The sequence below is a fragment of the Pteronotus mesoamericanus genome, unplaced genomic scaffold (assembly GCF_021234165.1).
Source record: "Pteronotus mesoamericanus isolate MK-2021 breed Mesoamerican mustached bat unplaced genomic scaffold, CSHL_Meso_final contig_73, whole genome shotgun sequence".
In the NCBI taxonomy this organism is placed as follows: domain Eukaryota; kingdom Metazoa; phylum Chordata; class Mammalia; order Chiroptera; family Mormoopidae; genus Pteronotus; species Pteronotus mesoamericanus.
Genome location: NW_026555245.1, coordinates 21,088,335 through 21,105,968, shown reverse-complemented (window position 1 = coordinate 21,105,968; position 17,634 = coordinate 21,088,335). Strand labels below are relative to the sequence as shown.

The following is a 17,634-nucleotide window of genomic DNA, read 5'->3' as shown; positions in this document are numbered from 1 at the left end:
TCACACTTTCATTTGTAGTGCTTTCATTGCATCATCCCTGGAAGCCTTCTGAATCACCCAAATAGTTTCTGCAAAGGAATGTTCAAGCTTCACACAAAATGTGATGCAGATTCGTGGCTGTATTCAGTCATTTTGAATTTGATGGCCACACAGTACATGTGCTCGCCCAATGGCATCTACCACCCCCACTGACTGGTACCGTGAGGTCGTCACTGTTCACGCATGCACATTCCAGTCCACTCTCCTTGACTGCCACGTTACATCGATGTTGCGCAAACCGTTCTCATATTAACAATGTCACTGGACTTTTTCCAGACAGACCTCGAGTATGCCCTTTGGCCTTTCTGGGTTGATCTTACACATGTGCATGCGCACACACACACACTTTAGCTTCAACCTCCTGCCCATGAACAAGTACAGGAAGTTCAACTCTTCTGCACTGAAGGCACTGTGACTGCCTGGCACCTTCTGCAGTTCCCATTCCTACAATAAACTAGCAGAGTTTGCAAGCACAGACTCCAGCAGCCACCTGGACTGATCCCAATGGGTCAGCAGATCAGCTAAGCAATTCCCATCCACCTGTTCTGTTACCAAACACAGAGCTAGTTAAGCTGTCCCTTAACTCCTGTCATAGTATATCCTGCAATCTGTACAAAAACCACTGAGCTAAAGTCTGAGAAACTCCAATTTGTACTGAAACAAATAATAATGTTAATAACAACAGGTGTGTATTAATGCTTGCTTTATAGCCACACATTCTCTCATTTAATCCTCAAAACCCCAAGGTAGGAAGTGCCATTTCCATTTTATAAAAAAGGCTTAAGTTCGGGAATGCCTACTGGCTTGCAACTGGCAAGAGGCAGGGCTGGGAGCTGAGCCCAAGTCCGTCCGTCCTCCAAAATTCATGCTCTTAAGCACACCATGACTCTAGTTTGCCTAACTCAGTTTAATCCCTCAGAACCAACTTTTTCCTCTAGAAAATCACAGCACATTTTCAACTGCAAGCACTGACCTACTGAAGGATCCTGCAGACAATTTAACAGGTCCCTAATCACCATTTATTTTTAATGAAATTAGAACAGAATAAACAATATCAAAGTAACTGTATATAGTAAAGGTACTGGTTATGAAACTTGTATGTGTATTAGGCTGTGGTGTAAGTAGCATCACACATTTTATAAGTTAACTACATAAGTTAACTAGAAAACTTAACTGGAAATTATTTCTATGGTCTTTTTAGATAGAATAATTCTATCCTTTTATAAAAAACCACACAGTATCTGGTTTTTCTATATACCACAGAAAAGACTTTGACTTGCTCAAGCTTCCAAGGTACCTAAATGAGACAACGAGCATTTATGAATAAAGCCCTCAATTAAACTTCAATGCTTTTACAGATTAAGAAAGGGAAAACAAAAAACAAAAAAAAAAAACATGACTTTAAAAATTTTTTTTTCCTGCAATCCACAGGGAATGGGCATATAAAGAGACCTCCAGGCAAAACTATGACCTGGTCATGACAAATAAGTGCTTAGGAAGCAGTACTTCAAAAAACCACACACAGTTCCAGAATCCTAGCCAACAGTGAAGATAGAGCTCCATCACCTGGTACAAAAAAGATCTCAAGTTCACCTAATAATACTAAGACTGAGTCCCCCAAGCTTCATTAAGACAACGTATGTAGAATTCCTTGCCCCTTCACTTCCCACACACCCTCTGTGACTCTTCCTCTTCAAGGCTGTTCCTGGGGGTACAAACTTTCAGATATCTAAAAACATTAGGGAAGAGTTCCAAAAATAAGCACAATTTTACTGTACTGCTTAAGAATACATAATGAGGTTATAAAGTTAGGGAGATAATTAACACGAATGTCATAATGGTCAAGAAACTGACCATCGCAGTGGGCATGCAAGGAGCTATAAATGAAAAAGGCCCCACAGGCACAGGTAACATTCTATTTCTTGATCTGAATGGGATCATACAAGTGTTCACTTCATAATCCTTTAAGTACCATTCTCCTGACTTATGCGTGTTATATTTCACAGTTTAAACAAATGTGAAATTTTGTTTAAAATGTGAAATATTTGTACTGTTAGGATTTCAATCTCAGGATTTCTTAAATACCAACTCCAATGCCTAACATCCTTGGTTCCCTAACCCCCAAGGAAGTGAGTTCATCATTTCTTTAAGGGGGACAGGAATTCCTATAAGACAGTGTCAGTCATCAGTCGGACCATTCTTCACCAAGAAAAGCAAAACCATGTGTCAAAGAAGCGGAGTGAGGGAAAAAATACACTCTAGAGTTTTATACTTTAAAAACAAAGGAAATATCAGTAAGTACAGCTTTAATTTAAAAATATTACAACTTATATATCTAGAAATAACTAGTCTCCTTAAATAAACTGATACATGTATATTTCAGAATATCCTGCAGCCTTATAACTAATGAGGTGTTTTTATACAGTAATGTGAATCATCTCCATGTATGTTGAGTGAAAACAAAGATAGCCATTTGTGTGAAAGAGAATAAAGTGCACATGTATTTGTTTAAAAATTAAAAAAGAAGAAGCCACCCTGAAAAGAAACACAACAACTAGTAACACTAGTTGGTTCACAAGGAAGATAGATGGGGAGACAGAGAGAAATAGACCCTGTAAATCCTTTGGTTCCCTTTGAATTTCACGCCATGTGTATGTGTTTTTAAAAATACATAAAATTTGCCCTGGCTGGAGTGCGGCCTGTGAACCAAAGGGTCGCTGGTTCAATTCCAGACAGGGCACATGCCTGGGTTGTGGGCCAGGTCCCCATTAGGGGGTGCGCAAGAGGCAACCAAATACTGATGTTTCTCTGCCCCTCATTCTTTTCCCTTCCCCATTCTCTAAAAATAAATAGAATCATTAAAAAAATACATAAAACTTAAAGATACAAATAAAGGTACTGTAACAATTTAAACAGCCAACAAAATTGCTCTCATTAAATAGTCTATAAAAGATGTTTATAATGCTATGCAGGCATTAAAATATTTTAAAGTAATTATTTAATTACCTTAAGAAATGCTTATATTATACTAAGGAAATAACTAACAAGTAATATATAAAATGTGATTTCAATTTCTTTAGAGAAGTAACTAAAAGATGAGACAGCAAACTATGTATTAACATGCAAAATTAGGAGTCATTACTTTCCTCATTGAATTTAAAACGTAGACATTACAAACACATACCCAATTCTCAGAATAAATTAAAAGATGTCCACCCACTTGGAAATAATGTACATATAAAATATATTCACATTATAGTATAATATGTAATTATACGTGACAAATAATAACTTATTATTTTAACCTAAAGAAATAACATCTTTCTTAAATTATGACCAGATCAAGAACAGTGATTGATATTAATAAAAAATATCAATTTTATCAAAATATATGGAAATCTACCGAAAAAGTTGAAATTCTTCCAAATTAAAAAGTATACACATTGAAGAAAATATGTACCACTCTAACTTAGTAATGAAAAGGCAAGAGCAAAATAAACTGAGATTTTAGAATCTCAGTTTCAATGTAACAAAATTGTAAGACAAAAAGTAAAAATAATAATCTTAAAAGGAGAAATAAACAAAATGAGAAATATAGTAGAAAAATTAAGCTAATTCACTGAGAAAACACAACACAATTCAACAGCCTTATTCATTTTTAAAAGAAAAAAATGTGAATAAAATCAGAAACTTTTCCACACACTGATCAACAAAATCAACAAAAAAAGAACACAAGAATTTGTAGTAAATTTTTCTCTATTATTTACAAACACATTTGGAATTAAGATAGCTATGCAAAACAATGACAAATCAAAATAGATAAACAACAACAAAAAAAAACACAAAAAGCCCAAAACAAAGGGAAGGAGAAAATTTATCAAGTAATAAACAGAAAAGAGCACTAGTGAAATTACTGGAAATTTTTTCCAACCTCAAAAAAATTCTTGTTACTCATTCCAAAGAACAGGTAAGAATGTGCAGAGATGGGTTCAATTGAAGAACAGTTCAAAGCACCACACACAAAAAATTAAGTTACAAACTAACCAGATTTAATGAGAATAAAACCTCCTATATAAAATCTTAGAAAAAGACCATAACACATTTTTTGACTACACACTATGGTTAAGGAAGGGTGCATCCCAAAAATGGACTGCAGATAAAGCACAAGAAAAACTACAACATAATTAAATACAAGGTTAAATACATAAACAGGGTGAAAAAAATCAAGTAACTAGTTTAGTTGCTACTGAAAAGGCATCTGATAAAAATGCAACATCAATTTTTCAGTAAAATTCTGTTTTAAAAGTATAATGAATAAACTTATTTAACATAAGAGAGTTCACAAATAAAAACAGAAGCTTTAAAAGTTCAAGGAGAATGTCTTTGTGGCCTCATGGTAGGCAAAGATTTCTTTAAAAGGACACAGAAAGATTTATAAACAGGACTACATTAAAAGCAGCAACTACTGTTCATCGAAAGACACCATTAAGAGTGCAAAACAAGTCACACTCTTAATAGTGACTTGCAATACTTTATCACAGAATACATAAATTGTAGCGTATTAAAAAATGTAATATCACGACATAGCAAGGAAAGGCAACAAACTACTGCAGCTATTCACAAACACAATACAGAAGTAAAGAAGCCAGACACATACACAAAATATACACTCAAATTATGGTTAATATTTTAAAAACCAAGTCTATTGTGTAAAAAGTCATTTTATTGTTTATTTTAGCAACAGGAAGAAATAGGCTGGGAGCAAGCATGAGTGGGGTTTTGGGGTGCACTGGTCATGTTTTATTTCTTGACATGGGTATATCCACATAGTAATAATTCATCAAGCTATATATTCATAGTTTGTGTACTTAATGTATAGTATACTTAAATAAAAGATTTTTAAAAATGAATAATCAAGTTCAAAGAAATAATACCTTTAAAAATACTAACAAAGCAAAGAAACCCAATCATCTCTCCAATTTACCATGATAGAAATGTCATTAAGTATTTATTTTTAAAACATGACAGAAGGTGTCAACACAAGGAAGAACTCAATTAAAGGAAATCATCTTACCAATTAAGCACGAGACTTTCACATACTTTGATTTGACCCCATATTCCCTTTTATTTTTTTGGCAAAAGCGTAGCCTTTGACCCAGCAATTCCACATCTAACTTTATCTTGCAGAAATGGAAGTATGCTAGGCTCTATCTACAAAAACTTTACTGCTGCTTTATTTATAATAACACTGAAGATTACTTTTATTGTTCCACACCTTCAAATTTTCCTATATATTATGTTTTGCTTATAAAAAAACCTAGAAAAGAAATAAAATCAACAAAAGGCAACTTAACTCTCTGATTTATGCTGTTTTTACCACCTTTTAAGTTTTCTATTTATATCCAAACTCTTGAGTTCTACTCCTTTTCTTTACAAACACACTAGAAGGTAAGCTTTCTCTAGCCAGAATTCACTAGAGCAGCAGTGCCCAGCCTTTTTGACACCAGGGACCAGTTTCATGGAAGACAATTTTTCCATGGACTGGGGCAGGGACGGGGATGGCTTTACAGCCTGCCACCAGATGCAGCTTAATTGTCACTTGCCACTCACTGATAGGGTTTTGATAATGAGTCTGCAAGCAATTGATTTATGATGGTCTCTGTTCAGTCAAACTCCTCTGCTAATGATAATCTGTATTTGCAGTCGCTCCACAGCGCTAGCACCGCTACCGCAGCTCCACCTCAGATCATCAGGCATCATCAGGCATTACATTCTCGTAAGGACTGTGCAACCTAGATCCCTCGCACACGCAGTTCACAGTGGTGTTCGCACTCCTGTGAAAATCTAACGCGGCAGCTGATGTGATAGGAGGCGCAGTTCAGGAGGTATTGCAAGTGATGGGGAGTAGCTGTAAATACAGATGAAACTTAGTTCCCTCGCCTGCTGCTCACCTCCTGCTGTGCAGCCTGGCTCCTAACAGGCCACAGACCAGTACTGGCGTTGGCCTGGGGGTTAAAGACCCCCTGCACTAGAGCACTTCCTCCACCTCAGGTAACTATTAGAGACAGAGGAAAACAACATTATATAATAATAAAAGAGGCAATCCACCAATCTTAGATGCACCAAACAACAAAACTTTAAGATAAGTGAAGCTAAAACTGTTCAAACTGAAAAGAGAAGACAAATCTACAGTTAGTTGGAGACATCGATACCCCCTCAATAAATCAACAGAATAACTACATCAGCGATTTCAACCTTTTTCATTTCATGACACACATAAATTAATTACTAAAATTCTGTGGCACACCAAAAAAATATTTTTTTTTGCAAATCTGACCCAAAAATAGGCATGACTTTGATTCATTTACACTAGACTGCTACTGTTGTGTTGGCTGCTATCATTTTATTTGACAATCTAAAGGCAAAGAGGTCACTGCTCCTGACTAAACAGACAGGTACTGCATGTTTTAAAAATTCTCATGGCACACCAGTGTGTCTCTTACAGCACACCAGATGAAAATTGCTGAACTAGACAAAAAATCAGGAAGGGCAAAGAACTCAACAATGCCACAAACCAATAGGACCTAATCAATAGTTATAAAACACTCCATCCGTGACAGCAGAATACACATTCTTCCCAAGTGCTCAAGGAACAGATGAGGTCTGTCCCGAAAAAAGTCCAGCCATTGTTAATAATAATAACAGCTTATATGACATAGATGTAACTTGGCAGCCAAGGAGAGTGGACTGGAATGTGCATGTGTTAACAATGACAACTTCACTCTACTAGTCAGTTAGGGCTGTTGACACCACTGGAGTGAGCATGTGTTCTGTGTGGCCGTCTTGTTCAAAATGACTGAGCAAGTACAGTAACAAATCTGCATGCACTTTTGGTTTAAGCTTGAACATTCCTCCATGGTAACTATTTCACTGACTCACAACGCCCCATCTCTGGGCAACTGGTGATTGGTGGCTTCATCATGACAACACACCCGTTGATGCATCACATTTCATGCGGAGGTTTTTGGTGAAACCCAGGTAACCTAGCCACACTATAACCCAGATTTGGCGCCCTGTGACTCCTGGCTTTTCCCAAACCTAAAATCACCTTGGAAAAGGTAGAGGTTTCAGATGATCAATGAGATTCAGGAAAATACTACAGGCCAGCTGATGGGAATTCCAATGAAGGATTTTGGAGAGTGTTTTGAACAGTGTAAGAGAAGCTGGGAGAACTGTGTGAGGTCCCAAGGTGCCTACTTTGAAGGGGACTGGGGCACCATTGTCCTACCTACAATGTTTCTTGTATCTTCTTCAATAAATGTCTCTATTTTTCATATTACATGGCTGGATACCTTCTGGACAGACCTTGTATATCCAGATAAACCATATCTTGGCCATAAGAGAGGGAAAAAAAACAAACCCTCAACAAATCTAAAAAAATTGAAATCATACAGAGCATGCTCTCTGACCATATTGGAATCAAGCTGAAATCAGTAACAGGGAGAGAACAGAAAAATATACCCACACTGGAAACTAAACACACTTATAAATAAGTCATGGTTCAAACAGAAATCACCAAAAAAAAAAGAGAGAGAGAGAAAGAAAAAACACAATGAACGGAATAAGTATTAAAATATGACACAGCGCCCTGGCCAGGTAGCTCAGTTGGTTAGCACGTCCTCCCAATGTGCCAAGGTAGCAGGTTTGATCCCTGGTCAGTACACATACAATAATCAACTGGTGAATGCATAAATAAGTGGAACAACAAATCAATGTCTGTCTGTCTGTCTCTCTCCCTTCACTTCCTCTCTATAAAAATCAATAAATAAAATTTTAAAAAAATACATGCCATATCAAAAATTGTGGGAAACAGCTAAAGCAATGTTGAGAGGGAAGTTTATTGCAGAAAATACATACCTTAGAAAAGAGAAAGTTTCCAATAATTTAAACCCCTCCTCAAGAACCCAAAGCAAGCAAACATATAATAAAAGAGCAAGAATAAATGTAATTGAAAAGAAAAATATAGGCCCTGGCTGGGTAGTTTAGTTGGTTGGAGCACTATCCTTTACACTGGTCTGGGCACATCTAGGTTGTGGATTCAATCACCAGTCAGGGCACATACAGTGGCAACTGATCAATGTTTATCTCTCTCTCTCAAATCAATAAATATATCCTTGGGTGAGGATTAAAAAAGAAAGAAAGAAAAATAGAGAAAAATCAATGAAACAAAGAGCTGGCTCTTTTAACTTAACAAACTTCTGGGAAGACTAGCAAATATAAAAGAGAGAAAATATAAATCATCACTATCAAGAAGGAAAAGCGGCTATAACCAATATTAACAGGCTAAAGAAGAAAAATTACATGATCACATCAATTAATACAGAAAAGTATTTGACAAGATACAATACTCAATCACAATTTAAAATAAACCTTTTCAAAAAAAAGTATGAGAACTTCCTCAAGTTGATAATAAAATATCTAAAAAAAATATATTCAGTTAACATTGTACTTAGAGGCAGATACTGGGCACATTCCCTCTAAGGGAACAAAACAAAGAGGTCTGATGTCATCACTCTTATTTAACACTGTGCTACAAGTTCCAGTGAGTGCAACAAGGAAATAAAAGGAAGAAAGTTCAGATAGAATAAATAAATAAAACTGTTCCTATTTGCAGATGACATGACTGCCTACATAGAAATCTCAAGTATGCAAAAAATAGAATAAGTAAATTCAGCAAAGTTGCAGGTTACCAAAAAAAAAAAAAAAAAAAAAAAAATCCAAAAAATTGAATTGCATTTCTATATACTAGTAACGAACACATGGAAAACAAAATGAAAAATACTATACCACTTAAAATTGTTCAAAAAAGTGAAGTATTTAGGTTTAAATATAACAAAATATGAACAAGACTTAATTTTTTTTTAAATATAAACAGGACTTGTATGCTGAAAACTAACAATATTGGTGAAAGAAATCAAAGATCTAAATAAATGTAGAGATATACTATATTTATGGATTAGAAGACTGAATATAGTCAAGATAACAATTCTTCCCAAATTGACATATAGGTTTCCTGTCAAAATCCTAGCAAGACTTTTTAGATGTAGATAAGATTATTCTAAAATTTATATTGAAAGGCAAAGAAACTAGAATAGCTAAAATAATCACAAAGGAAAAAAAAGAACCAAGTTGGAGGGATTAGCCTCCCCAATTTCAAGACTTATTACACAGGTACAGTAATCAAGATCGTGTGGCACTGGCAAAGGAATGCAAACATACATAGTGGTACAGAATGGAGAACCCAGACCCACCCAAATATGTCCAACAGGTTTTTTACAAAAGTACAAAAGTGATTAAATGAAAAAGCCATCAACAAATGGTACAAGAGGAAGTTGGATACACATAGAAAAAACACTGAACCATGACCTAAGTTTTAAACCTTATACAAAAGTTAACTTATGTGTAAAACATAAAACTATAAAATGTTTAGGAGGAAAAAAACCAGAAAATTTTCAGGATGTAGGACAAGGCAAAGTGTTCTTAGACTTGACTCCAAAATATAAGCAACAAAAGTATTTCAATAAGTTCTATTTCATTAAAATTAAAACATTTTCCTCTGCAAAAGACCATGTTAAGAGAATGAAAAGACAAGCTATGAAGTTGGATAAAATATTAGCAAACCATATATCTGACAAAGGACTAGAGTATGTAAAGCAATCTCAAAACTTAACAGTAAAAACAAACAATCCTACTAGAAAATGGGCAAAAGACATGAAAAGACATTTCACCAAAGAGACTATGCTGATGGCAAATAAGTTCATGGCAATATGTTAAACATCATTAGCCATTAGGAATATGCAAATTAAGTTACAAAATAGTACCACACAGTATCAGAGTGGCTATAATTAAAAATAGTGACAACACAAGAGCATTTTCTCAATCCACTGAGATTTTCCTTCCCAGCAATTGTCACCAGTCTTTCTCAAATAAACTCATAAAAACTAAAAAAAATAAAAATAAAAATAAAAATAGTGACAACACTAAGTGTTCACAAGCATGTAGAGAAACTGAATCACTCATATATTGCTCATGGAAATATAAAATGGTAAGGCCATACTGAAAAGCAGTTGGGCAGCTTCCTAAACATGCAAACTACCATAAAACCCAGCAACTGGACTCCTGGACATCTATTCCAGAGAAAGAAGGACTTATGTCCACATAAAACCTATACACAAATTTTTATAGCAGCCTTATTCAGAACCACCAAAAAACTGAAAACAATCCAGATATTCTTCAACAGGTGACTGGTTAAAAACAGCATACAAAGAAATGCTATTCAGCAATAAAAAGGAACAAACTTGGTAAAAACAACTTGGATAAATTTCCAGAGAATTATGCTGGAAAAAAGTCAACCACAAAAGATTGTTTACTGTATGATTCTATTTATAGAACAAATAACAAAATTATAGAAATGGAGACAGGTTAGTAATTGTCAAGGGTTAAGAAGTGGGTAGCAAAGGAGGAAAGTGAGTGTGGCTATAGAAGGGCAACTTGAAGAATCCTTGTGGTGATGGAAATGCTAAGCATCTTCACTCTTACCAATGTCAATATCCTGGTTGTAATACTGTTACTATAGTTTTTCCAGATGTTACCACTGGGGGAAACGGGGTAAAATACAGACAGATCCTCTGTATTATTTATTACAACTGCATGTAAATCTACAATTATTTGAAAATAAAAAGTTTAGTTAAAAAACTGTGCATAGTTTCATCTCAAACAGCGTTTTACGGCTTCCAAACAATAGCAGATCTGAAAATAAAGCATTAGGATTCTTGGCATTTGCCTTTAAAAGATGAGCTAATAATCAAAATATGGGAGCAAACTTTTACAGTCAACAGAGGCACAAGAGGGCAGGTTCCTAAGCAACAAGACAATATTCAATCTACACTTACCATTAGTGAAATCACCGACCTTCCCCAAATCCACTTATCCACCAACAACTACGCAACCCAGACCATAATGGTATATCCTTGGGGTACGACAAGAAATACAGTTGGGTCTGTGTTCTGGTTTCCTGGCACAGAGCTACTAAAACCCTTGGAAGTTTCCAGAGTGCTAGAGTATCTTTTAGAAGTTATTCATAAGGAGCCCCTTTTGAACACACTTGAGTTTATGCTGATGACGTGACTTAGCATGGGGCCCCTAAATAGCCTCAGAGCGGAGCAAGCGGAACTGGTTATTTGGAAGACCAAATGACTAGAGGGTTGGAACTTTCAGGCCCACCCATGGGCCTGGGGCGGTAGGTGGGTGGGGAGAGCCAAACGGGGAGATTAAGTCCTATAAAAACTTTTGAATAAGGAGAGAACTTGCAGGTTGAGGTAGGAATCCAAGTTCTGGGAAAGTGGCATACCCTGCTTCAGGACCCTCCCAGACCTGGTCCTATATAACCCTTCATTTGGCTGTTCATCAGTATCCCTTTTAATATCCTCTATAACAAACTGCCGAGTCAAAGTACATGTTTCCCCAAGCTTTGTGAGCCATTCTAGCAAATTATTAGAACCAGTCAGAAACCTCCAACTCACAGCTGGTTGGTCAAAAGCACAATTGACTCAGACTTGCCATTAGGACTTGAGACTGGCATTTAAAATAGGGGGAAGTCTTGTGGGAGTCCTTAACTTTTGGGATCTGATGATATCATTGTGTAGATACTGCCAGAGTTGAGTTAAATTTGTGGACGTCCAGTTGGTATCTTCTGAGAACTGCTTGATTTGGGGAGGAGAGGAGGGTACCACATATCTGGTGTCAGAAATATTGAGAGCAGAGGAGAAAAAGAGATTTCCCTTATAATTTTTCTTTTAGAAGACCTAATTAATGAACAGCCACATTGATCTATAAAACAATACATCCGTTTAACCAAAAGATGTTCTACCTTTCATTGAACTGTTATGTAGCATGTCTCTCCAGTGTATTTTAAAGGATTCTTTCCATTAAAACTCCACTTATCCTTCCTTTTTCAGAATCTCAACTGGTTAAGCCAAGGGCAGCACGCCAATAGGACCAAAAAAAAAAAAAAAAAGAGGCTCCTCTAATTTTCCAGGAGAAGACAGTGAGGCTTGGTCATGAGACCTGCCCAGGAACTTCGGTAGTAGCAGTCCTGTATCCTAACTGCTAAACCAGTGTTCTTGCCCAAATCCATCATTTATGTATTCTCACTGTAACAATTATCATTCCAGTGAAATTTTGTCCATTTAGACCTCACCTTAACAAGAAAATATTAACTCAACTGAACCCTGCAAGACACAGCCCTTGAGAAACCCAGAGACAGAGGTATTCTGCACAGCCGCTTTGCAACACAAACCCATCTCCCAGTTAGATGGGAGAGTAGGCCCTGTAGGCTAGAGCTGGCTGCACTCTCCTTCCAGCTCTGTGACTCAGGGGATGTTCAACTTTACTAGCTATTTCACTTAACTATCTTGGCTTTTTTACCTTTCGAAAAACAACAACCAAAAAAATTTTTAGTTCCTCCTCACTGATAGTAAGAGTCTAACGAGACAATACAATTAAGAGTGAAGCAAAAATTACACGTAGCTCTATAATAAAAACCATTCCAGGATCATATTTCTTTGGAGTTAAAATTCTTCTCATTATTTATAATCCCTCTGCACTGGAAGGAGGCAGTTTTATTTAAGAGATTAATTGATCTGCCAGAAGTCACAGAGTTTGAGCTGTGTCTCATCCCTTTGTGAATCCTTGCACAGTTTTCTTGGTACCACATACTGCTGTTCCCCACTGTTAGGGATTGGAGAAAATAAAAGGCTTATAATTAAGTCCAGAAGGTCAGGGTTTTTCAACATCAGCACAATTGACATTTTGGACAGAATAATTCTTTGTGTGGGGAGCTGTCCGGTGCATTGGAGGATTTTTAACAACATCCCTGGGCTCTACCCACTAGATGCCAAGAGCAGCCTCCCAGCTGGGACAACAAAAAATGTCTCCAAACACTGCCAAATGTCTCCTGGGGAACAAAACTGCCCTGGTAAAGAACCATTACATTACATATATAACACACAAATATTTGGAAGCCATCACCTAAAAGGAAAACTTTAGCTCAAATAGAGAAAACAAAGAGAAGTCATTATTCTTTAAAGATCTGAAAAGTTTCCATATAGGTTGGGGAACAGATTTTGGGTGCCAAAGAGTAAAACTATTCCCAGTGGGTATAAGCATGCATAATAAAACCAGCTAACAGTTATACTTCCCATATGCCAGGTGCTGTTCAGTGCACTTTGAAGTGTGATTCCATTTAATCCTTACAATAACCCTAGGAAGTCGCTAGAACTGGCCTCATTTTATAGATGAAAAAACTGAGGCTCAAAAATGTTAAGAGAATTTGCTGAAGGTCCAAGAGCTAATAGCAAAAGCAGAACCAGGACTCAAACTGAGGTCTAATTCTGAACCCCAGCGCTTAACCACCAAGCTACTACAACTATAAAAAAATTAAGGATTTTTCTTCAACATAGTGATTTAAAAAAAAAAAAAAAGGACTTTTTGACTTAAAAGCTGTTTCTTTCACCTATAATGATTCTTGCAGCCAACATCTCAATCCTCTATGTGCAGGCCAGAAGCAGATGCAGAAAGCCTTTCTTCATAACAACCTCCAAGGAAGTCTCAGTATAACTCTGATGAGCCCCTTTACAACATTCAGGCTTTCCTACTTCAAGTTGCTCAAGCTATTCTATCAAACTCTTCCTTAGAAAACTCCTTGAGAGTGGGGCAACCACCTTCTCACATTTATACCCCCACAGAGCCTTATACATACTAGGGCTCAATAAACCTTTTCTGAATGACTGCACCATCCCTACCTTCCAAAGCTCACACAGCAGGAATGTTTTAAGCAAGCACTTTTGAAAGATGTGCAGTAATTCTTGCATGTAAGCTGAAGATTTTATTGGAAATGCTCTGAGTTTTTCCCAACTCTCACAGTCTAAGTACAATAAGAGTCAGAAAGAAAAAGATGACCGGTAACACAAACTGTTGGCTAGATCTTCAACCAAGTTCAAAAGGACTTGCTTAACTATGAACAGGTAGCATTTGTCAGGGGCTACATGTATTTGTATATGTGTATATCCATATACACTTAGATATATATATATATACACACACACATACCTAAGTATCTATGCATATCTACGTATGCTTGTACAGTGATCCCTTGGCATCATGAGAGATTGGTTCCTGGACCCTGTGGATACAAAACTCTGTGGAAGCTCATGTCCCTTACATAAAATGGTGCAGTATTTGCATACAGGCTACAGCAGGGTATGCCTATACATCGTTTCATTCGTATGGATTCAGCATAGTGGCTTGGTGAGTGGTAAATTCAAGTTTTGCTTCCTGAAACTTTCTGGGATTTTTTCCCCCCAATATTTTTGACCCACAGTTGGTTGAATGTGTAGATGCGAAAACCATGGGTACAGAAGACCAACTTATGTACACCTATATCTCAGTTCCCTCTTTAAGAAATTAAATGTGTATAGGATTTTTGAGACTCTAAAGCCAGTCTAAGGAGGTCTAAATTAAAGGCCTCTTTCTTCCCCTATTATATTAATAAAGTAAGACAAATAACGCTACAGTGTTCCTCAAAAAATACCAGCACATCTGCCAACCAGTTCTACCTCCCCCAGGTATCCTCTCAGGAAAATGCCAAGTAGCCAAGCCCTGTTCATGTGTGTGGCAGTGAAGAGATGGTCATAAAGAGTGGAGGGGGGAGGCAGGAAAGCATCCTTTGGAACATTAAACATTAGTGTGGAGGCCACCCGTCAAGAGAAAAACACTAAATTGTAGCTTATGGGCACTATACTTCAATTAGAAATCCCAATCACCAGGATAAAGTACTTTTATTCCAAAAACAAACCAACCAACCAACCTATGCCCAGTATTCATAGAAATAGAAACCTGTCTCCTTCCATAGCGAGCTAGTGATGAGTTCTCTAGGCAAACTCGGGGGATGCAAAAGGAAGACCTGGCTGAGAATACCAGAGTATACCAATCAAGCAACTGCTTTGCCCAAGCGCCAGTCTCAAAATAGGGGCAAGAGATGTTGAGGGGGAAGAGCACCTGACATAAACCAGGCTAGCATTCCCTCCTTAACTTCTTCAGTTACAGCAAGGGTAATAATCATGTACCAACACAAGTCTTTCCTACTGTCAAGATTCCTCTCCATGGTATGGAGGTCTTTGGTTCTTTCTTTCCTAACCTTGTATTTCCATCAATGACATGGCATTTTCCCCTTAACGTGCAACCAATCAACATTCAAGAGAGGCAGAAATGTAACTGTCCAGAAAATGCAGACAGATGATGAAATGAGCTGGCCACCTATTACAGGAGCCAGGGCAAAATTAAACATATCAACACGACTCAGAAACCTTCCAGGACTAACCACAAACTGTCTCCTTTAATATGCTGACAGTCTGTTTTTTTCTTAACTGAGTCTCCCAATTTAGGATAGTCATACTCAAGCTTTTAAAACCATGTGTCTCATTCCAGGGGACCAGTTGAAAATCGGAGCCATTTAATCTATGTGTGGTCAAATGGGGCCTACTTTTAATCGAGCTACCTTTGTAGGGTAAAAAGGAAGGTTGGCAGCCTAGTTTAGCACTTGTCACCAAGCCTTTATTCAAGTCAAGGCAATTAGGCCCATGACTGTTAAAAATTTATCTCAAAGCTCCTGTCCTGTGCACATCAATCACAGTCATGGCTGAAAAAAAAAAACAGAATTGTTAAAGATTCTTTCATCCACAGTCAAGGGGGAGGTGTGAGGACAGCCGAGAAATCATGGCGACAGGGACAGCCGGTATTTAAGGGGGCAGCTGCGTCTGAGACCTGTTTTGGGACAGGACACGGGCCCAACCGGTGGTACTTTTCTTTCCAAATCTCCCTCCACCTTTACCTCTGCCCATTCACCACATTTCAGTCCAACAAACTGTTTTTTCTCCTTTTAGAGGTTTATAGAGAGAGCAAGAGGTACTGAAGACAAGCGAAGGGGGCGAACCCTGGGGTTTACGGCAACACGTAATGCTGGAAAACGTGTAGCTGTTTACTACCGGCGCCCAGGAGACAACGAGCGCAGCACGCAGAAGAGCTCACCCTCCGGGCCCGACCCCGCTTCCCACACCGCCTAGGGAGCATTCGTGCTCGGGGGTGACGCACGACTGGCCCTCCCCAAAATGCCCGAGGGACCCCGAGGCTCCCCGCGCGCCAGCCCCCAGGACATCAGCGCGGTCTCCCCGTGGCGCCCGCGCCCACCCGGCGGGCTGCTGTTACCTTGGAGGCCGGGGTTGTCGTCTCTGGCCCGAATCTTTCGGATTTTGACGGGGCGCCCGCTCAGAGTAGACAGAACCAGACGCTGGCGTAAGAAGTTGCAGCCCGCGTAGCAGAGAGAGTGTGTCTGAGTCGCCATGTGCGCGCTCTGCGCAAGGCGTGGGCGGCCGGGGGTGGGGGGCGGCTACTTCAGACAGGCGTAGGGTCGTAACCTTGGTGGTGGCCGCGGCGACAGTAGCAGTGGAGACCGGGGTTCCCTCCCGCAGCCCAGCAGCCCCGCAGCCCCCCGCGCGTCCACGTGGTTTGGAACAGGAAGAGGCAGAAACGAGACACCGGGTCAGAGGGGAGCAGGGCGGAGCCGGTGACCGCCTCCCCGCCTATCCGCCAGAGTGAGGGCGGCACTGTACCGGGCCACGCCGCTATTGGCCCTGGCATGATCTGGGCGGTTCCCGCATCGCGTCGCCATTGGTCTGCTGGAGCTGGGCGGAGCCTGAGCCACGTTGCCATTGGCCTGCTCTGCAGTTGGGCGGTGCTCGGGCCCCGGCAACAGCGCGCGGCGAGAAGAGTGAGGGGGTGGGGGTAACCTGGGAGCGGAGGCGTGGGAGCTGGCTGACCCCACAGAATGAGTGGGGTTTCTCCCAGAGCAGGAGCAAGTGGAGGCAACGGACTGAGCTTCATTGCCTGCTACGTGTCAGCCACTTCGCATCTCTATTCAAGACACCACTAAGATGTGGATGGTATTATCTCTCCCGTCTTTTTCTTAATAGAGGAAAAAAAGGGATTGGCGCGTTTACCCTGTTGGAGGCACCGTTCTGAACGTATTGCTAACACTGTCCCCTCGTTCCCCTTGTTACGCTGCTCTTCCCACGTTACATGTCGGGGGACTCGAAGAACATTGCAAAGCTGGCAGTGGCAGCATTCACTGAGACTCCAGTCTGCGGACACCAGGCCATTGCTTATTTTATTGTGAGACATCAAGTTTTGCTCCTTTCACATCTGTCTCTTAATTTCCACTCACAGCGCCAAGTCAGGTCCCCACGTTTCACATACCTCAAAATGGGTTGTTGGAAGAGCTTCACACACAAACACACACTTTACTTTTCCCTCTTTCCCGTCCTCTTCTAATCCTGCGCACCAAAATCTTACCAAAAATTGGATTATGTCAGATCTCTGTTCAAAACCTTCAAAGACGCGCGGTTAACTATCAAATGACCACAAACTTAGGAGTCTAGTATCATAATAACGTGGGTTTGCAACCATTCTTGGATAATGTCC

The 17,634-nt window shown here is 39.1% G+C and overlaps 1 protein-coding gene across 2 annotated transcripts in view; it reads right to left on the bottom strand.

Annotated features, from left to right (window-relative positions):
- The window catches only part of RCL1 (RNA terminal phosphate cyclase like 1), a 69,080-nt gene extending 52,413 nt beyond the window's left edge, over positions 1 to 16,667 (bottom strand). For both annotated transcript variants that reach the window (XM_054583083.1, XM_054583084.1), the window contains exon 1: positions 16,363 to 16,667. In XM_054583083.1, the coding sequence (XP_054439058.1) occupies positions 16,363 to 16,498 (136 nt within the window). In that variant the 5' untranslated portion in view covers positions 16,499 to 16,667. The remainder of the gene's footprint in view (positions 1 to 16,362) is intronic.
- Between the last annotated feature and the right edge of the window lie 967 nt (positions 16,668 to 17,634).